The sequence below is a fragment of the Chelonoidis abingdonii genome, chromosome 3 (assembly GCF_003597395.2).
Source record: "Chelonoidis abingdonii isolate Lonesome George chromosome 3, CheloAbing_2.0, whole genome shotgun sequence".
Classification (NCBI taxonomy): Eukaryota; Metazoa; Chordata; order Testudines; family Testudinidae; genus Chelonoidis; species Chelonoidis abingdonii.
In genome coordinates this window covers 43,794,538-43,822,317 of record NC_133771.1, presented here as the reverse complement: position 1 = coordinate 43,822,317, position 27,780 = coordinate 43,794,538, and the positions used below count along the sequence as shown (strand labels likewise).

General features: G+C 39.6%; 1 protein-coding gene across 1 annotated transcript in view; it reads left to right on the top strand.

Moving 5' to 3' along the window:
* Nucleotides 1–27,780, top strand: part of CSMD1 (CUB and Sushi multiple domains 1) — a 2,093,217-nt gene that overhangs the window by 1,907,180 nt on the left and 158,257 nt on the right. The window contains exons 49-50 of the mRNA XM_075063712.1: nucleotides 2,784–2,972; nucleotides 15,285–15,470. Of these exons, the coding sequence (XP_074919813.1) occupies nucleotides 2,784–2,972; nucleotides 15,285–15,470 (375 nt within the window). The remainder of the gene's footprint in view (nucleotides 1–2,783; nucleotides 2,973–15,284; nucleotides 15,471–27,780) is intronic.

Sequence of the window (27,780 nt, the reverse complement as noted above, 5' to 3'; positions counted from 1 at the left end):
GGAACAGATTATTCATTACATATTTTAAGATCGGTACAATAGATGTGGGAAAGACTTGTAGTTATATATGTGTCATATAAGGGCTTCTTAGATAACAGCAAAAATTCCTCTTGGAAATAGTGATGTGGTGAGGGCTAAGCATACTAGAATACTGCATTTTACCAGGTATGACGTGAAGATGGAAATCAGAAAAGCTGATGCTTGCTGTGTCTTTAGTATTAGGCTGTAGATGTTTTTTTCCAAGTTGCCTTTGATAAAATCACAAGCTTTGTGTATTGTGTTATGAAATGGAATATAGGAGTGCACAAACGTACTCCATAGTCCAGGCATTCCGATTCTCTCTTAAAGAAATGACCCATTCAGTCTTGATGAATGATATGGGGACATCATCAGATAAAAACACATATAGTTTCCTAATCTAAGTTATTAATTTGTATTTAAAGATTACTAAATAGCCTCTTCATGTTTTAATTCAGTTTACTTTTGCAATTCTCTCAGTTTAGACAATGAAAATATATTTGTCAGCTTTAATTTATCATCAATTTCTAGACAATTTCACTTTCAGGTTCTTAGACACTAGTGCAATACTGAAATGTCTGAAGTTGCAAACAGTGTAAAGTAATAGGTCATGCTTGTTGTATGAAGAAAAAAATATATCCATTGAATTTAAAAATAAAGTCAGGGAAAAATTTGAATTGGTCATAGGCTTTATAAAAATCTGCTTTTTACAAAAAACAGAATATAGGGCTTCAATGAACTTCCTGGGTCACTGAGTTTCATTCCCTGCAGTCTCAAATAATCCCATCACAAATCTCATTTATAAATTAAATGAACTCCATCTGAAAACTGGTAAAATTTGTCCCCACAACTACTGTTGGAAGGCTACTCCAGCACCTCACTCTTCCGATAATTAGAAGCCTTCTTTTAATTTCCAGCCTAAATATATTCATAGCCAGTTTACATCCATTTGTTCTTGTACTGATATTACCCTTTAGCTTAAATAGCTCTTATCCCTCCCTGGTATTTGCTCCTTCGTTTTGGACCAGGATTTCCCTGATAGCACACCTATAATATAAGATAGGAGCAAGACTCTTTCCTTTTTAAAGATGACTGTTAACCATTCATTCAACTAAAAAACAAGCGAAACCAAACAAAATCCCATACCTAGATATTGAAAATTGAAGAGGGAGGGGATAGTATTACAAATATTAATAACATAAAAATAATACATATGGATAGCACAGTTGTATCATTGTTTGTAAAATGTGTCAACCGTATAAATCAATTTTGTAGCAGGTAAATGCCTAGGATAAATTAATGCATACAACAACATATCTAATATCCTGTCCTTTAAATTTTTAATTTCTTTACAGATTGCAGTATCAATTAATTTTGTGATATACAATAGGAATATATTCCAGGCTATAGTTTGTACTTAAAAAAAAACAAGGTGCTCTAGGCCAGGTTTTTTAAAGGGGTTAAGGCAGTTTAGGAATCCAACTACAGCTGAATTCCAAACCATAGGAATCTAGGTAATTGTCTTTGAAATAGTTAATAAAGGGAAGCAAAATTTGGTTTTATCCTCTCTCATTGTTTTATATCAAGCATTTTCCAATGGTAAAATATCCTATACAGCTTGAATCAGATCAGATTTTATCATCAAACAACCTGTTCATTGGACTGAATTTTGGAATTCTTCCTATGTAGTGATAGAAATTAATATTGGAGGCATTTAATATATATCCCTGAATATAGCTCCAATCAGTACTTGAGCCTACTGTGAGTCAGAAGTACACTGTTCAAAACAACAATACTAATTGTGAGATCTTGCAGCCTATGCAGTACAGCAATTGGTGGAAAAAAAACTTTTACCTGGAAAATTTTGTTATTTCACCTCCCACCAGGAGAGTAATTTTGCCATAAATCTGGCTCCTGCTTCTATGTTTCTTGACTAGTATTCATTATGCCCATCTCTTGGTGACTTTCTCAGCTGCCTACTAGCTGATTCTCAGAAGAGAACTGGCTACAACTCTGTCACCATTTGTAGCAGGTTTCAGTTGAAGACAAATTTATTTAAACAATTAATTTGATTGATTGTAGTTGAAATTTGCTTTAGTATTTGACAGGAGATGTAGTTAATTCTATCCTGAATAACCACCAAGCCAGCCAGATGAGTAGTTAATGGCCTCAACTGGATGCAAAGTAGGAAGGTGGAAAAGATAGAAAAACAACATGGTAGGGGTCTGAGTCCTTCCTTAAAATGATAGGAGGGGCGAGATTAGGTCTAAACCTGAAAGACCTTCCAGGTGTGGATCTTATGTAAGTTATTGTGAGCCAGTGAAGTGATGAGGCTGGAGTCAAAGTTGAAATTTCAGCCTAGATGTAAAACTGTTTGGCCTTTGTGCATGGTAAATTATATAACTATTGACCTAGATATAAATTAATCAAATCTATGAGAGATTTTATTCACTAAATGTGACGTTGCTGGAGTTCTGAGGCAACTATGTATGTTATTAACAAAAGCTTACTCTTATAGCTTTTACAATGTATTGTCAATAACAGGAGTTCTGAATGTGTGGAATATAAATTATATTCCTCCAACTCATGATATTTTTACATTATATATATACATATATATATATGAAAATTCTGATAGTAATTTAAAACATACTATAGATTTTTAAACTACACAAACATATTTTTTAAATATTGCAAGAAGAATTGTTATTTTATGTGTTTGCTAACTTTTTTAAAATTATAATTATTTTGGTTTTGGTATATAGCTCCCTATTGCAGCTTAAACAATATCCCGAAGAATGGTGGAACTGTCAATAAAACAGCAGGTTCAACTGGAAGTAAAGTGCACTATTACTGCAAGCCTGGATATAGAATGATTGGCCATAGTAATGCAACTTGTAGACGTCACCAGAATGACCTGTATCAATGGGATTCTCCTGCCCCACTTTGCCATGGTAAGATATTGTATTGCTGTTATGTATGTTTCCTTCGTTTATCTCTAAAAACATTACAAAATAAGAACAGAGTCTTGCACAATCTTGCAAATACTTATCCATGAACACAGTGGGCTTACTCATGTATTTAAATTTACTTATGTGTAGGGTGACCAGATGTCCCATTTTTGAAGAGACAGTCCCCTATTTAAGCCCTCCTGCAGGTGTCCCGACTTCTTAAAAATGGACAAACTATCCCATATTTTCTGTCTCCCCAATCCCATCAGTACTGGCAGGTCCTACTGCTGGCTGGATCCCTGCTGGCCACCTGCCTGCCCACCAGCGGTGAGTGGGGGTTCCAATGGCCAGTGATGGGGGTGGGTGTGCAAGGCTGGTGGTGGGGCAAAGCTGCAGCCCCTGCTGTGTGCCAGCTCTCAAACAGCAGGGCCCCACCTCCCATTTCCATCTGGCACTGGCTGTGCACTGCAAGCTGTAGAGACTGGTGTGTGCAGACAGGCACCACGTGGCGGCTGAGGGGAGGGTGTGGTCACCCTTCGGGTCGAACCTGAAGCTTAAACATAAGAAGGTAAATAAAAAGAACCAGCATGCAGTATCTTCTTTAACAGGGGCTCAGTCCAACTTGATGTTAATTTGAAACGTTTAGCAATGCTATTGAAAGTGCCATTGATCCACTTGACTACGAGTAACACAGTATCAGCACAGGGAAATGGTCACCCTACTATGTGCTAAATGGGACAAAAACTGAAGGTGGATGCTAATGATTTATATAGCAATATGAAAAATAATCTGAGAACTACAGTAACAGGTTAAATCCAAAAGGTTCACATCTCCAAGCGTAATTAATTGATCACTACATGCAGGAGATGAACTACAGCCGCAGGGACAGCAGGCTGCAGTTGTGTGTTTAAGCATATTAACTGATTTAGTGCAATGTCTCAGAACTCCACAGCACACAGGACGTGGAGAGACCTACCTGGGACCAACCCTAGACACAGCTCATTCTGAATCATCTCCACCGTGTGTGTGTGTGAGAGAGAGAGAGAGAGAGAGACTGGAACTGGGAAGCTTGGTGTGTGTGTGTGTGTGTGAGAAGAAACTGGATCTGGGAGCGGCAAGGGTGATGGGAGACTGGCAGATAAAGATGGAGACTGGAGCTGGCGGTAATAGTGAGAGAAGAGTAGGGAGAGACAAGCTGGAAAGAAGCTGGGATGGACTGGAGACGGGAAAAAAATCTGCAAGGGAGTGTGGGGAGGGACAGTCTAGGCCCGCGACATAGCTGTTTAAACCGATTTTAAAGCGTAATTGATTAAGCGACCGTCCACACTACACCTGCCTTTATATGATTAAAGGGCTCTGTAAAATCGATTTCTGTGCTCCTACAAAAGAAGGATAACGCTAAAAACGATATTACTATATCGGATAGGGTTAGTGTGGATGCAAATCGACGTTATTGGCCTCATTAGTTTAAGTAGCTACCGCACAGTGATCCACTCCAGAAATCAACGCTAGCCTTGGACCATGGACGCACACCACCGAATTAATGTGCCTAGTGTGGACTCGCACAATCGACTTTATAATATCTCTTTTATAAAATTGGTTTAAGCTAATTCGAATTTATCCTGTAGTGTAGACGTAGCCTAAGGTCATCCCAAGATGTCTTTGAAAAATATACCTAAAAATAGGTAATTGTGTGTGTGTTGATTGGAACAGATTTGAACAAGAAGGGGGAAATTGATTCTTTGCTTTGCTGCACAGGATCAAGAAAAGTGTTCTCAGGTCTGAGGGACAGCATGGCAGAATTTACAGAGAGTAGTAGAAGCAAATTAAGGGAGCAGATACACAGGAGGATACACAGAGTATGAAACTGAGAGGAAGGGAACATGAGCATAATGTGGAGATAGGAATGAATATGTATAGGGCTTGAAAGTGAGGAAGAACAGCTTGATCATGATGCATAAGCAATGGATATCAATGGAAAACAGGTCCAAAAATACAGGAAATAAACAATAATAAAGCTGACGTTAAGATTGTAAATTTGTTTGTAGTAACACAGTTCTGAAGAAAACACAATGGAATAAAAGCTCAGAAACTGAAAACTAACTAAACTTGGAACAAAACCTATGAAATTACACAAATGCATTAACTCTGTCCTTGTGACTATACTATCCTGTGCAGTAGGGTCTGTATTGAATATTAAATTAGTATTAATAATGATTGATTATTACAACATTAATTTATAAGAATACATTTACAATAAGATTTTGTATGTAAAGAAGATATTTTTTCAGAAATTTTGGAGAAACATATTTATCTTGCATAAAAACACACAAGTCCTCCTTGAAAACTTATAAAAGCCAGACATATTTGGCCCAGTTTATAGATATCAGCATGCGATATTTGCAAAGAAATGTCCTTTAATTAAGTCTGAAATACCAGTAAAACTGATTCCACAGAGCTTAATTTATAATTAAACAACATCATTATGCAGGAAATAATATTTGGAATCAAATTTGATTTTTTTTAAATGTAGTTCTTTTTCTGTGTGTATAGTGCAACAGTTTCAGTTTTAATATAAACATATTTAATTTAGGTTAAACTGTTAGAGTCAAATGGTATTTCCATTTCCAGTCTTTTCAACTGGAGACTCACCTAATAATGCTCTACATGCTGTATAAAGAACTTGACTATCTTCCAAAAAATAACAATTTATTGTTATTACTGTTACTTTCAAAGCAACAGACAAGCATGAGCCACAGTGCATTCAAAATAATTGTAAATGGAGCAAATAACAACTATAGTTAAAGCTGCTGAAACATTTTCATTATACCTCATATTATAGCACATCCTGTGGCATTGGGCAGTGCAGCAGCCACTCAGCTTCAGTTTCCCAGCTGACCTGCTGCTGCTTCACTTACCCTCCCTGGAGTTGCAGAGACTTAGCCCTCTGGCTAGATTACATATAGTTCTATCCCTTCTGGGGTACTCAAAATCCAAAACAAACATGAAGCAAGTTAAACTTTTCCCATTCTTCTGAGAGATCTGCTAGGCATCAGTCTTCCCCAGCACTAGTATATTGCCAGCCTCTCTTCTCTCTACTTGCTCCCCTCCAACTGATCAGGATTCTTCTTTCTAAGAAGATTCCAGCCTGCTCCCCAGAATCCTGCCTCTGCTCCAGATGTCTCAATCTGGCTGACAGTCAATAGTCCATTAACACTTTCTGGTCTTGCATGGAGGCTTCTGTGCCCCATTACATCCCACTTTCTCGTTGGATTATAACTTTCTTTTTGGGGAGGTTAAAATTTTTCAGGACTGATCTATACCCAAGGTTAATATTTGTGAAAAGTATTTTTTTAAAAAAAATAAAAATGGTTTCAGATATTTTGGGATATGAGGAGAGAGAAATACACTTTTTCCAGTTCTTAAAAAAAAAAAATCATAATGTTTTACACTAAAGCAGAAGGAGCAGAAAGCTGAAATTTGTCAGGGAGATAATCCTTAAAGTGGAAAGGTTCCTTTTATTGCCCCTGGAAATTTGTTGTTTTGTAATTTGGCCAAGTTAGAGCAACATTTTTAAAACTATATCTGTATCATCTGTTGTCTCTTGTCTTTTACTTAGGCCTGGTCTTCACTACGTGTTTAAACCAAATTTAGCAGTGGGTCAAACCGATTTAACCCTGCAGCCGTCCACACAACGAGGTCCTTTATATCAATATAAAGGGCTCTTTAAACCAGTTTCTGTACTCCTCCCCAACGAGAGGAGTAGCGCTGAAATCGGTATTGCCATGTCGGATTAGGGTTAGTGTGGCCGCAAATCGATGGTCTTGGCCTCCGGGCGGTATCCCACAGTGCACCATTGTGACTGCTCTGGAAAGCAATCTGAACTCGGATGCAGTGGCCATGTAGACAGGAAAAGCCCCGCAAACTTTTGAATTGCATTTCCTGTTTGCCCAGGTGGAGCTCTGATCAGCACGAGTGGCGATGCAGTCCCAAATCCAAAAAGAGCTCCAGCATGGACCGTACGGGAATGAGGTCTATCCTATATGAGGAGGCAATATCTGTTCTATTCAGAGCTCCGTTACGAAGAAATGACAAAGCATTTGAAAAATCTCCATGCATGATAGACAGAAGCCACACCATGTTGTGTGACAAGCTAATAGAGCCAAAGAATGAAATGATGCTCATGGAGGGAGAGGAATGGGACTCCAGCTTATTCACAGTCCCGCGTCTCCGAAAGCATTTGCATTCTCGCTGAGCTCCCAATGGCTGAAGGGTCAAAACATTTTCCAGTTTTCAGGGTATTGTCGGTGAATTACACCCTTCCCCCTTGAAAGAAAGAAAAAAAAATTTATCACCTTTTGTCATGTCACCGTTGTCTACCGCATTGCTGCTGTTAGTTGGGTGCTGCACGCTGACACAGCATCCTTCCTATGGCAGAGTACAAAGTCTTATCTTCTTCATATCAGTCGTTTGACGTTTTGTGGCATCAGTGAGTCGCCCGGGGGCGACTGATTAAAATGGAATGTATCCCATCATCCCACAGATGTACAGAACAGCTGGTAACTTCTTCATCATAGCAACTGGAGCCATGAATCATCAGTGCCCCCTTTCTTCTAAAGAAAATTCTTATGCCTGACTATCTAGCAGGCTGCTCTTACCCACACGCTTAATGCTGCCTGATTATCATAGCCGGGAGCTTGGGCTCCTTCCTCGCCACTCTTTTATGTCCGTCTGGACTATGCACAGCAGGAAGCTGCCTCCTCTCATTTTATCTCACTTAAAAATCAGATGTTTTCTATTCTCTCTTATATTACTTCATCACACAATGGGGGACAACTGCCTACGTAAGCCCAGGACAGGTTGGAGAGGGAACAATGGTGGTTTTGCAGGGCACCCTATGAACGCCAATGGCATCTATCTATTCTGCACGACTTGGGCCTGAACGGAGGACTTGGCTCTTGTCTCTAGTACACGTCCCCATTATGGCAGGACTGACCATATCTAGACAAATACATAGAAGAACGAATGCTCGAGGAGTCCATTCCCATTTGTCATGCACGTCCATATACATCAATATGAATCCATCAAAAGAAGAAAAAAACCTGACAAGCAAGCACGTACAAAAATGTGATAAAATTAATCTCATTGAACCATATTACAGATGAAAGAATGAACAACAAAAAAATAAGAATGAGAAAAACGTCTAAGCATAACATCACAAGCAAAAAGAAAATTGCGTGTAAGCCCAATGCCCCACCTCATGTCAGATCAGCATCCAAGACAGATACACGCGATGAACAAGTGAACACGGCAAAATAAGGCAGCAGAGTTCTATGCTATGCAGCTAGCCAGAATGCAAATCCACAGAGAGAAAAAAGCGGCAGACGATACAAAATAGATAGAACTGCAGTTCTGTCATGGAGAAAGAAAGTGACAAAGTTGAAACAATATTAATCAAGAAACACCCGTGACACTGTTTGCTGGGATCTCAACCCGAATTCAGAAAATGAACCCCCCAGAAGACAGGGTGGAGGCAAAGATGACACAGAAATATGGTGATAGTTACAGGTATCTTCCACAGTGCAAGCACGAAAATCGACGCTAGCCTGTACAAATGACGACCAGATTATGCTCAGTGTGGCCATGTGCACTCGACTTTATACAATCTGTTTTACAAAACCGGTTTATGTAAAATCGGAATAATCCCATAGTGTAGACATACCCTTAGATTTTGAGCTCACTGGGCCAGGAACTGTCTTTTTGTGCTGTGTTTGTACAATGCATAGCACAATGGCTCTTGGCCCATGACAGGACCTCGTAGGTTCAGTGGTAATACATATAGTAAATAATAGTAAGTATGTTACCTTTCATATATAGTTTGATTCCTATAGTAGCTACTTACAAGTCGATATCTCTTCTTGTGGATTACTGTGAGAGTTGAGGTTAGCTACAGATGCCCTGTTTTTAAGATGAGAAGGCTGCTGGCAGGGCCTTATAACGAAAGGCCCTCAACTGTGCTGTACATCCCCACTAGCTCAACACAACCTAAATTAGTGAACCTTCAAGACAGAGCGTATCTGTTAACCAGGCTTTTACTGAGAGGTTCTTGTAGGGAACCTTTCTTTTCTGGGTCCTGAGCATGGGTACTTTCTTTAATGTTTTTAATATTCATTTTTGTATTACTTGGTTTTAGAGATATTCTATTAGGCCATTTTTAAAAACTGAAAAAATAAAAACATTTACTAACTTTTCTGATAAACTTCTATAAAGGCAAACAAAATCCTCCTCGCAATGTGAGAGCACTCACTGCATGCTCGGATTAAGCAGGATATATAATTCCATAGGTCTATAATAATGTCTGATTATAAAACAGATTTTCTGGCAGGGTGGTCATCTTATTGCCTGCTGGGCTACACAGGGGCTCTTTTGATAAGAAACAGTGAGCAGTGTCATTGAATTATCACACTTAGCAGTCTGGTAATACCTGAGAGTCCCCTGGTAGAGAGGAAGTTGAGGTAAATGGAAATAGAATAATTTTTACTTAAAACAAAGTAAACTTTTTAAAAAATAATGTTTGGTTAGAAGTAGGGTGAGAATCAACAATAGAATACTAGTGAGCTTTTTCACAGACAACTAACCTGACTATGTGAAAAGGTATATGATCTGTATTTATAAATATTCAGTAATGGAACAAATTAATCTGCTTTAACTTCATTAAATTATGTGGTGTTACACCAAGGAAGAATTTGTTAAAGTAACATGTCGATCAAAATACTGCGTATGTGTGTGTTTTATTTATGTATAAGCATTGCTATGGTATATATCACTGAAGTATCTGTGTTTTTGTGTAGTGTGTTCACACGCAGTATATGTGAATAGATTCAGGAATCCTAAAGGATTTTTTTTTATTTTATTTTTTTTAAGAAGAGGAAAAGCTTTACTGTAGAAACAGAAGAATATTTTTGAGGGGGAACACTTATGAGCAATTGAAGTTGCATTCTACTTTCTAGGCAGTAAATAGGCTTTTCAGCTTGCACTGATTATAGACTCTTAGGAAGAAATATATCTTGCTGCAGTATAAGAACAATGATGACAATTAAGGTTAAAGAATTATTCATTATTCACTCTCTGAATGCTCATAACCCAGCTGGAAGTGTTCATGCGTAAGTACAAAGTACATGTTGGTGGCACTGGCTGCAAGTTTCTTCTAATCATTGAGCTGAGAAATGTCTGCACCTATTCATTGAATTGGGCAATTTTCTTAGTCTGTTCTTAGTCATTTTAGCAAGCACGTAGGAAGCTGAGAACAGCTTCAGTGCACTTATGTGTTTAACAGCATTGACTACTCTCAGCTGTTAAATGACCAAATGTCATTTTAGTTAGCTCTCTTCATCAAAGCTTGCTCCAGAAAGTCACTGTGTATTTGCTGTTATGTTATTTTATTCAAGCCAATGAGTGCTGACATATTTTGTTTGGACACTATTGGTCTGAAAGCTATTAGCATAATCAGACAAACAGTAGCAGCAGGAATACCACTCTCCACTATAGTATTATTTGTAGAGAGAGATGAGTAACAAATAGACAGATGGACTGTAACTGAAGTAGCACCAGAAGGCACTGCTATCGTTAGCAATTACCAGCAGTAGCTTAGCAACCTAAGGAATATACAGATCAGCAACAGTGCTCCTATATGACTGGGAGAAGAAAAGTAAGAGGGGACTAGGTGTGATGTTTAGGTGGAATGAAGACGGTGAAAGGGAAGTGAGAAGAGAGGAACAGATGCAGACACTGAGATCAGGGCACAGCAGGTGCAATATTCTGTGTAACATGCTTGGGCTAGTATAACAAACAGATCTGTTTGGTGCAGCTTAAGCACTTTAAAGGTAAAATGAAATATTATACACCTTTTATTCTGTAGTATATCATGCAAATAATAGGGGGGGTCCTAGAATTCCTGGATTTTAAGTAGTCTTCTGCAATATTTTCATCAAGCCAGAGTGCAAAGCATTGTCTGCTGACAGAGCTATTTTGCTGATAAAATGAATGCAGCAGATTCATGTATTTATTATTCAAGTTACAGAGGGCCAAATTCTGCTCTTTCATTCCATAGAAAGAGTTTTGAATTTAATAGGATTATACCCAGATTTCTACTGATTAAAGGAAGAACAAAGTTAGGCCTACATATAATATTTATTAAAATTTGAACCCTGATGTTTTTACTTTTAGACAGTTAACCATGTGCTGGCTTAAATCAGAAATTGATATCTTACTCTCGGGGGTAGCGGGGGGGAGAGAAAACAAACAAAAAGTTGCCAGGAAACTAGAATTAACCCAGTTGTATCCCAAAGTAAACCCTTCAGGAGCCATATCAAGGTTTGTTCTACACTGACAGAAAATAACTGAAAGAGAGGGTTTGTGGGAGTGGGAAGAAAAGGTTTCCAAATTCCTGCTACCAACAGAAAAAACAAACAAACAAAAAACAACAGTAATTGCACTTGGGAATGGGGAGAGTTTGATAGTTTTAAGGGGGTAGAAAAACAGGATGTGATTTCAACTTTCTACCTATTTAAAAGTATAAGTGTAACCCTTCTGCCCATCTGAGTTGGCAGGAACAAGGGCTGGGTTCAGTATCTAAGGGTTCTGTTTCAATAACACAATGCAAAACCAGCTTGAGCCCCCACCCAGTGACCTGGGACAATTACATACCATCCTGGGCTCCTCTAAGAGACAATACTTCCCCCCTCACAAGCACGGAGCCTGAGTGTAGCAAAATCATTTTAATAAAGGAGAGAAACAATGTGGCATTATATTGGGGAAACACCACAAACAGGATTCATAACACAAGCCATGAGCAAAAGACCCCCTCTCCCCCAAGTAATTTTGGCAATATCCTTTTCCCCTCAAGGTCTTAAGTCCAGCAACCCAAAAAAATCACCCAAAAGTCCAACAACTCAAAAGTCTCTGTGCCTGGTCAGTGCAGCCCCAGAGTTCAAAAGTTTATCTGCAGAGTTTTACCTCCCAGCCTGGAGGGAGGGGGTAGGCATTGCGGTGTTAAGGGGCACCTTACATGGTCCAAGGCTGACTACCCCGCCTCTCCATGGGGTTCTTCTTCAGCCTTCACCATGAGCCAATCCACCAGTCATTCGACTCCACCAGCTGTCCTGTGAGCTGCTGCAGCCATTCTATGAACTGTTCCGCTCCACCAGCTGTCCTGCAAGCCGCTCCAGTCATCCTGCAAACTGCTCTGCTCTGCCAGCTGCTCAACAACATATCATCAGACCCCCACCAAGCATTCAGTGATTTCAGCTTGTAGTAGGGAAGCCCCAGTGCTGGTGCACCATTATCCCAAAGTAAATTCAGCTCAACAGCCTGTAATTAGAGTCCTAATGGAATTAAAATTAGCTCTGATATTCTACAGTAGAGAGAGGAAGAGATGCAATTGGTATTTCAGGCTCTCAAAAGGGGTCCCATACCATCAGATACAAATGCCCAGCATCTCTCAATTCACTGGGTTTTGGAACCCATATCCCTTGTTTAGTGACTGCTATTTGGTTGATGCTGAGTCCCTCTATCATAAAACAGTTTAATTGTCCTTGATTCACATAATCAGGGTAACAACACTTTATTGTTCTTGCCCCAATAACAGAGAAACTGGGGATCCCACAGAAGCCAAAGTGACCATTTTGGCTCATGCTAGGCGGGGTGGGTGTGCCTATGCAAACAAGATCAGCCCCTGAAGTTCTTTTCCACAATTCACCAGCAGATGTCAGGGTAGTGCTCATCCTGACTCTGCTTATATCAGTAAAGGCTCCCCAGCTGTCAAGTTCTTTTCAAATGGTGGGAAATTTAGTGTTAGGCTATTTTAAAATTCACATGAACTTTATTTTTTAAGGAAGCAGGTTTTTTTGTCATATTCTTTCAGTTCTACTTGCATGTGCAATTTGGCATATTCCAGATGGGAACAAACACAATAAAAAACCACTAACCAAGAACATGAACCACATCTATCATTTCATATTGCGTAGTTTGTCTCATTGTAATCAAATTCCAAACACTATGTTGTATTTAATTTAAATGCATCAAATGTGACAGCTTTGAAATAATGAAAACAACTATGTAGAGTTATGTTTATTGTACTGTAACAGTGCATTGTGAAATTAATCATGTACACTGAAGCAGGTAAATTATGCCATTAATTAAATTGATGGCATAATTTTTCTCATTTTTTTTCTCATTTGTGTTCAATAGGCTTCTGGTAAAGGCTGGCCTTTTATTCTTTTGGCAAATGTTGATTTTATAAAATTTAAATAAAAGTTCATGGTCCAAAGAAGAAGACATGCAGTGGCAAAATTCTTTATGTTAAAATGTTGCATTGCTTCCTACAATTGAGCAAGTACATATGGGGCAGAGTTTTTCTTTTTCAACCCTAGTTTATCATCAAAGCTCATCCCATACTGTTTAATATTTATAAGTATAACACTTAAACTTACATTTCATTTCTATGTTATATTTATCAAAGAGTGATATATCAGCGACTGGACCAGAGCAAGAAGGTGATTCTGTACATATGTGGGTTTGGTTTCCTATGTAATCCTTAATCAAAGGGGCTTAATGTAACTACTGTGCTATGTTTTATACTCCAAGTTGCTGTTTTAAAAAGACTAAATATTTCTAAAGAAATAAAACTTGAAGAATAAATAAGAAATAACTTGTTGTTTTATTTTAAATGCCAACATAGGGAAAGTGAAAAATCTTTCAAAGTTATCAAGTTAGTCAAGCACCCAGGAGTTAGCCCCTGTGGAGTGTGAAGCATGTTAAAACAAAGCCCCACAAAAAAAAGTTCCTACTTCTACAATTCTCTTTGCTGAAATCACTGGGAGTGATTAGTTGTCTGGAAAGTCTTTGATAACTGCAGAAGGGCTATATTGACTTGGGCATCACTGGTAAAGGCTTCTGACATAGGTATTACAAGAAATTTACCTTATCTGAAAATCCTGTGTTAGGAGGTATTGTTAGATACCATATGCTGGGCTCACTATCTCATAATTCTTTCCTTTTGTTAAAACATTTATATTTGTTTTTACTATAAATAGGTTACAGTGCAGTGTTGATGTATTGGAGTTAAAACTCAGTTGAATCAAACAAGCTGAAATGTGCATACTATTCCCTTGGAAGTAGTGAACCTGGTAATTAGTGTGATTGTCCAGCAACAGGAGCTGGACACTACAAGGAGATGTTTTCAGAGTGGCTCAGAGTCTGGGGTGCACCTGTTGTTAACTTGCAAGGCAAAGTAGGGACTGGCAGAGCCAGAAGGCTCATGCTTGGGTGGCTGTAGGGCTGGCTGTAACACAGTGCTGACATCCAGCTACCACAAGAAAGACTCCCTCATGCTGGATCTGGGAAAAGTGGTGGGGGAGAGATAACAAGATGACTCTCATTCCTGGGCATCCCAAGAAAGTGTCCCTGTCCCAAAGACCTTGGGTGAAATCCTGCACCCTTGGAGTCAATGGGAATTTTGCCATTGAATTCACTAGGCACAGGAATTTACCCCTTTTTCTGACGTAGCAATCTTAAGGTATATCTGTCCTTCACGGCATTGGTACAATTTCCAGCTTAAGAAGACATACCTAGCACCGACTGAGCTAGCACATTAAAAATAGAGCATAGCTGCGGAGGTGCCAGCGATGGGAGAGATTAGCTGTACTGAGTACATACCCACCCAGGATGCTAGGTATATACATGGGGAGGCTAGTCCCTGTTGCTGTTTGTTCTGCTGCAGCTGCACTCTATTTTTAGCATGCTAGCTTGATCAGAGTTTGCACAGGTATGTCTCCAGTTGGATATTGCAGCTTCCTCTTGAAGTGTAGACATACCCTAACTGGAATGATGGAAGTGTGGAAAGACTACAGAGAAAGTGAGAACATAGCATTAGCAGACTATTTGATATGTGAGGTTTCGCCTTCATTAATATTTTATTTGACTTTAGCCTGGTAATTTTGGGTACTTGATGGATGATTCTGAGCCAATAAATGGCCTGTTATTCTGACCATTTGATATCATCTATGGTAATTGCAGAATTCACTGAATTGCACAAATGATAGATTAAAGTTGGCCTACATTGGCTATACTTTATTTTATGTATCCATTTTAAAAATATTCCTGGATTAGTTAGAAAGTTGTAGATGTGGAGGAAATTGCACTAGTTATTGATGATGAATGTATTATTATGCATGTATGTTTTTTGGTATATAGGGGGTAAATATGACTTTTAAAAATACCTTAAGATACTAGATTTCCATCTTTTTCCCCCCTCAGCTGTGTCGTGTGGTATTCCAGAATCTCCAGGAAATGGTTCAGTTGTAGGTAATGAGTTCACTTTGGGCAGTAGAGTGATATATGAATGTAAAGAAGGCTTCAAGCTAGAGACTAGTCAACAAGCAACAGCAGTGTGTCAAGAAGATGGATTATGGAGTAACAAAGGGAGACCACCTGTCTGTAAACGTAAGTGTGCATATATTTTTTCAAACTTATTTCTTTTGTGTATGCTGAGAAGAATTTTCAGTGGTGAAATTTAGATCCAATGTGCAAGGATCCCACATTTTGGATATTGAGGAGTAAATTTTTATTCAGTATGTGATGAGTCCGAATGATACACAAATTCTATTAACGTTGAGTAGTGCAAAGCAGCCTTAAATTTATTTTAATGAGGTACACAGAGATTTCTTCAGCATAAGGAAATCTCCATCTGCTTCAAGCTATCATACTCAGCTCTTCACCCTTCTCCTTGCCCTATCCCCAGCTGCAAAATGATCTTTTAGGGACCACTGTAGCTAGGCACAGTTTAATGCAGCCCCAAGGCTGCTCGCACCTGTGCTGCTGACCAAACTGCCCTCAAGCCAATACCAGGATCACAGGAATAGAAAGGTGGCATGAGGTTACCTTTATCCACTTCAAGCTGTGACAAAATCAGAGCTTTTGTGCAGCTGAGGCTCTAGCCCATAATTTGATAATAGAATTATTATACTACCTGTGTAAGTATGCACAAACTCATATAAACAAAATTGATATGTTTTACAATGAGGTTCATACATCAAACATAAAATCAAGGTATCTTTTAAAGACATATGACTTAAAGCCTACAAATAATGAACATACCTCATCCATGTTTTCCCCTAGTTGTTAATGATCTCTTCTCCACATACTCTATTTTCTGTTACAGTTGCCTCTTGCAACTTGTTTTAATTGAAGTTGTACGTTATTCAAGTCAAAGACTGTCTTTTTAAATGTTTCTACAATGCCCAATACAATGGTACCCTACTTCTGATTGAGATCTCTTGGTGCTACCTTGACTAATAGCAGTAAATTAAAATCTATGCAATTCATTAAGTTTGAGCTTTAGATGTCCTTTTCATGTGCAAAAATACTGGAAAAATATTAGAGCATAGACTTCAATTTTTAAAAATATTGTCCATCTTAGGTACTATACTTAATGTTACAAAATACTCAGTTGACAGTGAATTTAGATTCTAGAAGCTGGGAACAGTATGTACCTCTTTTCTAGATTCTGAATATGAGAAGCACTTTTTTTTTCAATTCTCCATAAATGTTGCTTATTTTTAGTTGTAGGGTAAAGAAACTAGGAATGACTTTGTGAATTTAGAAAGTAGTATGTTTTACTGTAAAAAGGTTTTGGAGTTTAGATTCATTCACAGTAGTGTGTCACACAGTCTATGCTATTGTACAAGTATGGATTTCTTTAAATACTCTCTGAGTTTGAATCACTTTTAAATTGTATTTTAAGTTATCTAATAATTGTTTTGCTTATGTGAGCTGTATGGAGGTAGAAAGTGACAAAAAAGCATTTTTTTCATGATTCTCCTTTTATAAGCTTTTGAGTTGAAAAAGGCTTCCATTGACTATATGCATTAAATATACAAATTCACTCAGATGTCCACAACTTGACAATATATCTGTGAAAGTGCCTGAGGCTAAAATATTACAGCACCACTGATGTACCTTAAATGCTAATGATAGAAATGCATCTAAGTAACCTCTCTCATGAAATTGCCTTCAACTGTGTCAATTATAATAGTGTTTAATGTAATGTGGATAATGGGCAGCAAACCAGTTAATTTCACATGAGCCACCAAACAGCATAAAAAAAAAATAAACTAGCTATGATTGCTACCAGCCTAGGTCAGATTTGAACCAAAGACATAGAGGTGAAAAACTGTATTTAATATATTCCATTAGTTTGAGTCAACCAGTTTGAAGGAAGTATTACAGACGGTAAATTTACTGTAGCAGCATATACTGTGTTAAAATCTATGCATGAAGAGAATAAAGTACAGCAGAAAAAGTTTGTCAAAATTTTAGAAAGGGTTAAAATAAATAAATTATATATTTTAGTGTGTTTGGGGAATACAGTTTAATGATGAGCTTTTTTATTTTCAGATGTCTGATCAACAGCAGCCTTCTGTGTTCTTTAGTTCTGATAAAACTGATTTTTCCCAGACACTGCCTTGTAAGATAACTTTTGCACCTTTTCCTCTAAGGCCTGGTCTACACTACAAGTTTATGTTGAATTTAGCAGCGTTAAATAGAATTAACCATGCACCCATCCACACAACGAAGCCCTTTACTTCAATATAAAGGGTCCTTAAAATCAATTTCTGCCATTTTGAATTGGGGTTAGTGTGGCCACAATTCAACGGTATTGACCTCCGGGAGTTATCCCACAGTGCACTGTTGTGACAGCTCTGGACAACAATCTGAACTCAGATGCACTGGCCACGTAGACAGGAAAAGCCCTGCGAACTTTTGAATTTTATTTCCTCTTTGCCCAGTGTGGAGCACTGATCAGCACAGGTGACCATGCAGTCCCAGAATCAAAAAAGAGCTCCAGCATGGACCGTACGGGAGATACTGAATCTGATCTCTGTATGGGGAGATGAATCTGTTCTATCAGAACTCCGTTCCAAAAGACGAAATGCCAAAACATTTGAAAAAATTTCCAAGGCCATGATAGACAGAGGCCACAACACGGACTCAACACAGTACTGCGTGAAACTTAAGGATCTTAGACAAGCATACCAGAAAGCCAAAGAATGAAATGGACGTTCATGGAGGGAGGGGTGACTGATGACTGTAGCTATCCCACAGTTCCTGCACTCTCCAAAAACCGTTTGAATTCTAGGCTGAGCTACCAAAGTCTGAAGGGTCAAAAACATTGTTGCAGTGGTTCAGGGTATGTCGTCAGCCCCTCCACTCCCCACCCCTCTGTGAAAGCAAAGAGAAAAAAATCATTTTTTCAGTGTCACCGTATGTCTACTGGATGCTGCTGGCAGACGCAGTGCTGCAGCACTACACAGCAGCATCCCCTTGCCTTGCCTTGCCTTGCAGACGGCAGACAGCAGAGTATGACTGATATCCGTCATCTCTCATCCTGTAGGTGCTCCCGGCTGGCCTCTGTAAGGTTGGTCAGAGGCGCCTGGGCAAAAATGGGAATGACTCCAGTCATTCTCTTCTTTAAGTTTTGTCTAATGGAGATTCAGTCCTGCCTGAAATATGGCAGCTGGAGGCTTCTGCCTCAGGCTGCTCTCCCAGTCAGCACCACCGCGCAGTCGCGCCTACCTCAGCCTACCCCTTGCTACCAGGGCTCACAATCAGATACTTAGACATCTACATTTTGCTGCAAATAAAAAAAAATTAAGCTGCCTTTTAGAACTGTCCCCCAACATACATATCCTGGGCCATTTTGTAGTTTACCAGTGTCAAACAAAGGTCCACATGCAAATGGAGATTCAGTCCTGCCTGTGCTTCTATCCTAGTGCTTATCACAGATTTCTATTTTCAGCTATAGGCTGAGCAGGTGCAGAATGGTGGTTCACTCTACTTCGCTGTAAGCCAACCACCCTCCCCTCGCCCTTTGATCTCTGCCTGCAAAGGCAATGAAGTCAGTGTTGTTCTTATTCATGCATTCTTTATTACTTCATCACACAAATGGGGGATAACTGCCACAGTAGCCCAGGAGGGATGGGGGAGGAGGGAAGCAACAGGTCGGGTTGTTGCAGGGGCACCCCCTAGAATGGCATGCAGTTCATCATTTCCGTGGGATATCTGGGGCTCTGACCCGGAGCGGCCATTTGCCTCTCTGGTTCTTTAGTAGGCTTGCTTGATATTCTCAGTAGAACTGACTCTCCATTAGACAACTTAAAAAAGAGAATGACTTGGGGATTCATTCCCATTTTTGTCCAGATGCCCCTGACTGACCTCACTGAGGCCGGCCAGGAGCACCCATGACAGCAGCAGACGGTACAGTATGACTGGTAACCATCTTTGTCAACTTGCAAAGGCAAGGGGATGCTGTTGTGTAGCACTGCAGTACCGCGTCTGTCAGCAGCATCCATTAGACATACGGTCACAGTGAAAAAAGGCTGAATGGGCTCCATGATTGTTGTACTATGGTGTCTGCCCAGGCAATCCAGGGAAAAGGGTGCAAAATGATTGTCTGCCATTACTTTCATGGAGGGAGAATTGACTGATGATATTTACCCACAACCACCCCTGACAAATTTTTGCCCCCATCAAGCATTGGGATCTCAACCCAGAATTCCAATGGGCAGAGGAGACTGCGGGAATTATGGGACAACTATGGGATAGCTATCCAGAGTGCAGTGCTCCAGAAGTTGATGCTAGCCTCGGTACCTGGACACACAGCACCAAATTAATATGCTTAGTGTGGCTGTGTGCACTTGACTTTATGCAATCTGTTTCCAAAAATCCAAAAATCAATTTCTGTAAAATCGGAATAATCCCATAGTGTAGACATACCCTTAGAGCTGTTTTGATTTTACATTGTATGAAATTCTCGACTGAGAATAAAATACTCATAACATTTAGATTATTGAGTTATGCTGAATTTAAGAGATTCAAGCATAGACATTTTGCAAAATACTGTTTTAAAGAAAATCATTTTATGTGACTTGGGCCATAATAAGTGAACATTTATCCAATGAGATAGCATGTAGAATGTGAGTGGCTGGATTTATGTGTCACCTGGTTCTGAGGGTGCTTAATACAAGGGAGCATATAATGCCCATGTTCCTCAGTTTCTATTGGCTTCCTATGAACTATCAATTTGAAGTTCTAATTTTACAGTGGTTTCCAACCTTCTCAGCCTAAGAGATGAACATGTTATTTCAAAAAGGTCAAGGGGCCATTGTAAATTCTGTGGGACAAAGTATCTGTTCTGTTACGCTTCTTTGTGCTGCTCAGCAAGCAGAAAGGGAATGGAACCTAGCCAACAAGTCCCATGCTTGAGATTCCCCCAGTGCAGTGCAGACCCAAGAAGATCTAGATCTAAAACAGAGTTCTTATGTCTCTCTGCTCTCTATACCTGGTGCAGGTGGCATTACTGGAGACTAACTGGAGTGTGGAGTGATCCAACTACCCTCAGCTATTGGATGGCCTTTAGGGACCATACACCAGCTGGCACAAGTTAGAATAGCCCCTAGACTGAGGCAAAATATCAGGGAACTCTGTTAGTTCTTAGCAAAGAATTGTGTGGCACTTTATAGACTAACAGACGTTTTGGAGCATGAGCTTTTGTGGGTGAATACCCACTTCATCAGATGCATACATCTGATGTGCATGCATCTGATGAAGTGGGTATTCACCCACAAAAGCTCATGTTCCAAAACGTCTGTTAGTCTATAAGGTGCCACAGGATTCTTTGCTGTTTTTACAGATCCAGACTAACGCGGCTACCCCTCTGATACTTGTTAGTTCTCAGTTTTTCTTTCTCCTACTTTGACTGCCCTTTGTAACTGTTTCTGTGAAGGTGCAATCCACTGCTAAACACTCTCCAAAGCTGAGACAGAGCCAGTCAAGACCTTGTCCATCTTTCCCTGGAGCGATCACAGCCTGTAGTGAACCAGGTAATGGAGTAGTAGGCAGAGTTACTTGCTCCTCCATCCTCTGCAATGCATTAGACAGCCAGTGGGGGTCTGCTAAGCAGGAAAAGGACAGCTGCTGCTCAGAGCACTCTAATCTCCTTTGATTTGTTCCTAGGGCTGCAGGGGAAGCACTAGGAGGCAGCTGGAGAACAATACTCTCTACCTCTTCCCCATAAAAATGCAGCTGATTCAAACACTTCATTTTAAAAATCACAATATGTGGCTTAGGGATGAACTTTCAGTTCATAATCAAATAGAATTCTTTCTTAAAATGGTCACCCTCAATGTAGAATTTAGAAAGCGACAAATGTTCCTAATACACAGATGGAGCACCACTGAGATATAATTTATAGGGTCCTCAATGGACTAAGCCCATTGTACTATTGCAAAGGCTGCCTTTCCTTCCTCCCACAAAAGCAGGCAACATTTACTTTATGCAAAACAAAGAATCGAAGGAACAGAAGGCAGAGCAGCTTCAAGACTGTGAAATCTTTCCTGAGGAGGTCAGGAAGAGTCTCTGTTGTTGCCCTCTGCTGGTCATACTATAAGACATCTTTTTTTCAACCAAGCATTTTTCAAAGACATAAGGCTCTTTTTAACTTCCAGAATCAACATGAAATGTGCTTTACAAGTACTTATGACTATAGCGATTTTTAAAATTAAATCTCTGATTCATCTGAATTGATTGTGGCATCTTCTATGGTCTCTGTCTCCTTGCTGTGAAGGATGATCAAAGAATGGAAAGCATGTCATAAATCATCAGACGGATGAAAGATATTTCTTTTTCAATTGTTTTTAAATTGTTTTGATATTTTATGTCCTGTTGAGGATCCTGCACTTGGGTCACAGAAGTCAGTGTTACAGACTGGCAGAGATTTCCTGCCAATTTATCTCATTCACAGGTGGTATTCTCGCTGAGAGCTGATTGCATGCATCTCATTAACACCGTCCTAGAGTCCACGCTGTGAACAATTATCCAAGAAGAACATCAGGAACCGCAATACCTGGTGTGCGATTTTGGACTGCAGTGTGTATTATATTGATCAGGGGTATGTTATCAGCCCTAAACAAAGTGTGTAGATTTTAAGCAGAATCAGAAAGCCACCTACTCATTGTGGTATTGAGAACAGTGGAATGTTTTATAAGTGAGGTATAAAGGAGGAAAGTGACTATTAGACTAAATGACTTTTCTCATACACAGTAGGAGAACTGATAGATTTAATCATTCTAAAGCAGTTTTCAGATGATCTAGATAGGAGAGAGGGTAGAGATTTGGACGCACCAATATTACCGATACATGCTAGGAAGTGGCTGGGTAGCAGATAGAGTACAACATGAAGACTAAGCCATTGGAGAGACAACCAGGGCAACCTAGATCTGAGAAGCAGTTAGTTCATGGACTAAGGAACTACTGGTGGAAATTGAAGAAACTTAAATATTCCAAAGAGGGAGCCAAAAAGAATGCTCATCCAGAATCTAGAGGGAACTCTTCAGCTCCTCCTTTTATGTATCTTACTTGTAGAATATTCAAACAAACAAACAATTCCCACCTCTTTCCCATGATGGAGTGTGACAATGGGGTAACGTGATCTGGCTAAAGTTAGAAAATCTGAGGGTCCCAGAGAATGTATCATGTTAATGTGGGTGAAAGGGAAAATAACCTGCCTGGTAGACTCAGATTGCACCCAAAAGTTGGTGCCACAGAGATTAGTAAAATCAGCTCTTCTTCCAGCCAGAGAATCCTTCCAGTTCTCTGTGTCTGTGGATATACCTGCCCGCTATAATCCCTCTAACTCAGAGTTCCACTTCTTATCTTGGCCAGTTTTAATAGGGTGAGATTTTTTCTGGGCTTTAGGTATCTGTTATGAGATTTGGTCACAGCTAGAGCTGGGCAAAATTATAACAGTTTGAGGAATCTGTCTATGTACAACGTATACATTCTGGTTGATATAATGATGTTATGAAATTGATGTGTCATGGAATGTCTCTGTGGATATGGAATCCACTATTTGCTGACCGGGCTGTAGCATATACTTACTGGATCAGGGACAGTGGTCAGTCATTAGACCTTAAATGTCCACCTATTCAGATGGAAACACCTTGAGACAAAAGGCTGAGTCCTACCAGGCTGGTTTACCAAGCAAATGAGGTTAGCTGGTAAGGAAGCCACCTGATGGGGTCCCCTATTGAACCTTATCAAGAGATCACGTGACAAAAGTGGCTAGAGGCTATAAATGAGAGTCTCTTGGCAACTATTTTAGAGAAGGAAAGAGGCAGAAGAGTTCAGAGATTCCTGGTTCTGGACGAAAAGCCATGTGCAGGAGGACAGGGATGTGAAAGGATCTTAGAATCCGCTATGGATTCTGACTTATGCCTGAAGAACTCTTTAGACTTGTGAGGAAACTGAGGCTGTTTAATTTTTTAAATTATTTTGTCTAGATCTGTGTATCTCTTATGTTAAGTAAAGAGGAATGGTGTTTTAGAATCCTGTGCAAAGTCAATCTGTCTGCCTACTTTCACTGTCACGTTCACATTCATCAAAACATCATATTTCCATTAAGGTGTGGTCAAAACTATAAAAAAGTTTGGGAAGTTCTAGATATATGTTGAAAACTATAAATGCTGTAATACAGTTAATAATATTAAGGTTAAATAGCAGTAAACTGAATGTTTTACTTTATTTTTACAACACCCAAAATATCCTACATGCTTTACAGAATGAATAAAAAGAGCTGGCAGACACTGTTCAGAAAAGAGTATGAACTAATTTACCAAATTCAGTGCCATTTGTTAAAGAGAAGCATAAATATTGCATATTAAATAGCATATCTTTCTTCCAAATGACAGTAAACAAAGTTAAGAGGACATATTCAGCATGAAAAATCAAACTGATAGAAACAAGAACACCAGCTGTTGTGCAGAGTGTTTTGGTCTCTCTCTCTCTTCTTTTTTTCTTTTTTTTTTTTTCACTTGGGAACTGAAAATACTGAGTTAATTACCATACTTGCGGATGTTTTTTATTTGTGGTAAGAAAAGTTTAAACTTGCATCTTAAAATTATAAAAGTTCACCAGATACTATCAGCGTCTAGTTTAATGTGGAGATATAAATAATGCAATGGTCACACTTGACCTTTTTTTCATTTGGAAAAATTCAGACAATTTGAGAGAAATTCTCTATACTTAATAAAACCAATTCTTCTTTGAGTGATTGCTCATGTGTATTCCACAATAGATGTGTGTACTCGCCATGTGCACTGCTGTCAGAAGCTTTTCCACTAACAGTACCCATAGGGGAGTGCCTCTAGCAACTCCTGGAGTGGCGCCTCCATGGTGCGGTATAAGGGGTGCTGCATGCTCCCCCCACCATCAGTTCCTTCTTGCCAGCAGTGAAGTTGCTTCAGAACTGCTCTGCTCCAGCTTTGTTGCAGCTCTTCCCCAGAACTCTTGTTCATTCAGTGTATGGTCCAGTGTATTAGTTTGATTAGTTTTAGTTTAGTTTAGTTAGTGTGCCTGGGCTGGGGCATGCCCCAGGTTTTAAGTTGTGCAACACTTGTAGGCGATTGATGCCAGTGAGTGATCCGCATGCGGACTGTTTGGGTGAAACCCATCTCAGTGATTGCTGCAAGATTTGCAAATAGTGAGAGAGAGACATTAGGCTCTGGGCCATCCTGATAGAGTCGGCGTTGACTCTGAGTCTGATGTGCCACTCCGAGTCATCACCGGCTACCACAGTGCCAGAGCACAGTGACCACCCCCCCCCAGCGCCATCTACCAGTTAGCACTGCTTCCCATCCACGGGGCATGCCAAGAAGGCTAAGAAGAGGCTTTCTCCGCTGCGGCACCGGAGCAAGACTGAGGGAGAGGCTAGACCCATGTTGGGCAGTCCTAGGTCCCTATCAGCCTTTAGGCCTCCAACTCAGGTTGAGCGGAGTGGCCTGGCCCATTCGAAGCAGGCTTCCCCAGATGTCCGGATGCCCTCCATGCCAGAGATCCTGCAAGCAGCACGGGATGTTATATCCATGTCGGTACCAGGAGCACCGCCAATGTTGGCCCCATGGTCCAGAGTCAAGCCACCGCTGGGATCTCCATACTTGCCCTTGACTCGGTACCAGTCACGGTCGAGAGATTGTTCCTGATGCTGTTCGCCACTCAGCGACCATCCTATGCATAATCCACACAGGTCGCTCTCGATACCAACCAGGGTGTCTGGCTGGGTTCCATCTGACAGAGACTCCAGGCACCACTCCACATCGAGAAGCTGACACCGATGGAACTGAGGCAGACAAAGCCAAAGGTCTTAGAGGGGCTATCATAACCAGTCGCGACACGAACATCAACGCCATTCCCATTTGTTGTCTCGCTCCAGGACCCCACCACGGCACCGTTCCCGCAGCCCCAGATGTCAATTGCTGATGCATCACTGGTGCGGATCCGCCTGCTGGAGCTGATTGCAGAACAGCTGCTGCCAGCAGTACCATTCCTCCACGTCGGGGTCAAGGGATCACAGTCTCATGGTTGGTATCACTCCTGGTACCACCACTCCTCCCGCTCCAGGAACAGCAGCAAGTTGTACGTCAGCCCGGCCTCCCTTCACAGTCATCCATTGATGGGTCAGGCCAGCCAGGCCGAACAGCGTGCTCCACTGGTGCCACTTTCCTGTGAGTGTCTCCATGTAAATGAGCCCTAAGACTGAAAAAAGAAAAAACAAAACCACCCACCCCCCTGCCACACACACAACTTTGGGAAACTTTTTATTCTTTATAATAGCTTTTGTCAACACAATCTTAAGTTGTCTGCCACCATGAAAATAGAAATCCTGATTCTTGCTCTGACAATCTACAGAGAAAAATATTAAATTAAATCTCACTTCTACTTCTCAGCACATGCGCAATGTGCCTCAGGTGACATGTGATCAGGTTTCATCACCAAATTAGGTTGGCTTTTTGGATCATTAGCTTCCCTAGCCCAGTTCGGATAGTGATGGGGAACGTGACATGTACACTGATCCATGCCCACCAATTCTCCCTCAGTTACATTGAATGAGACAATCTCTCCCTCCTCCTATATTGAAATATTAGCAAATATAGCATTTGCATTATGTTTTATTTATAACTGATTAGTAAAAATGATTGCTAATGACTAAAGGAAAACTTTGACTAGTACTTTTTTTATAGTATCTGAAAGTACCTCACAATCTTTAATATATTTATCCTCACAACTCCTCTGTGAGGTAAGGAAGTAATACAATCCTCATTTTGACAGATGGAGAATAGAAGCATAGACGGACCACATACCTTATCTTAAATCACACAGAGGGGGAAGCCTTTCATGCAACACAGCCTTGAACCCAGATCTTCTCAATTGTAGGCTGTTACCATAACCACTGGGCTAGCTGCCTTCTCCCACTGGGGCTGCTATCTCTGTGGATTATTAAATAATAATTCAGCATAAAAATGTATAACCTCTGACTCCCTTCTGTCAACTCAGATTATTTTTCCACTGATACAGGGTCCCCAGATTTTCTCTTAAGGGAGTCTCTCAGTAAATGTTCAAATACCTTTGAAAATGTTAGTTTTTATTATTTGCTGAAGCCTCAGTTACTGAGACTGCAAAGAGAGGAAATGATAATTATGTAGGCTTGACAGTTTAATTTATTTTTCAGCACAAAAGAAAAAAGTGCTAATATGAACATTTATATTGATGTAAGACATATTGTGATGACATTTTAGGAGTCCTTAATACATATGTCTGGGTTTATTGATTGATTGATTTTATTGTTTTGTTTTGTTTTACTACAAACCAGACATTGCCAAATTTGAAGAAATTGCCTCAAAGCTTCTAATAACAGGCAATTCAAATTTTGAACATGGATATCAATTAGATTAAGAGTTGGTGCACAATAATACTGATGTGCAGATTTCTGCAAAGGAAATAGTTTTACAATTTGACTGAATTTTTTTGTAACGACCACTAAAAGTCATAAGATAGCATATCCTGAAGAATGAACATTTCTATAGCTAGGTGTTATGAAAACATTGTATTCTTCATATGTACAGTAGATCTTCTAGATTTCATAGTCATATAGATTGTGTCTTCCTTAATACACAAATATACACCCCTTAAACTCAGTAGGAGTTGATGATATATAAGCCCTAAAAGGTTATGCTCATCACTTCACAGGATTGAGCCCTTTATGCTTTGTTATCACTGCTCTGGAAATAGTTGTATCAAGAGTTAAAAGTTACATCAAGAGTCCAATTTCCTCTGCTTAATGATATTACAGGTGAATTAAATATAATACTGTCTGGTTACATTGTTAACTTCAGCAAAGAATAACATCCACAAATATCTAAATTGTGTTGACTACTAACTCATTGTTCACAAATAAAAGTTATGCTATACTGAAGTTAATTTAATAATCGTTTGGCTGCATCAGTCCCTGAATTGTGTTGTCCTTATTCATGAAAAAATATTCAAGGGCTATTGCTGGATGGGAGCCAGTTTTTGTTTTGTGTTAAATTCCATAGGTTTGATTTTTTTTTCCATTTCAAAATAGAACAAATCACACATTTTCAAAATTTCCCATGAAACAAAAATTCTGATTTTGTTTGTTTTGGGTTAATCAAATTGGAATGAAACATTTAAATTTTATCCCCCCAAAATGTTTTGATAATATAAAATAAAACATTTTTAAATGAAAAGTTGTTTTGTGGCAAAAAGGCAAAATGTTCTGTTTAAAACATGTTTAATTGGAACACTCTGACATTATCAAAATACTTCATGATGTGTTTTGTTTTGTTTTTTCCAAATTGAAAATTTCTTGAAATTGGGACATACCATATTCAACAAATCA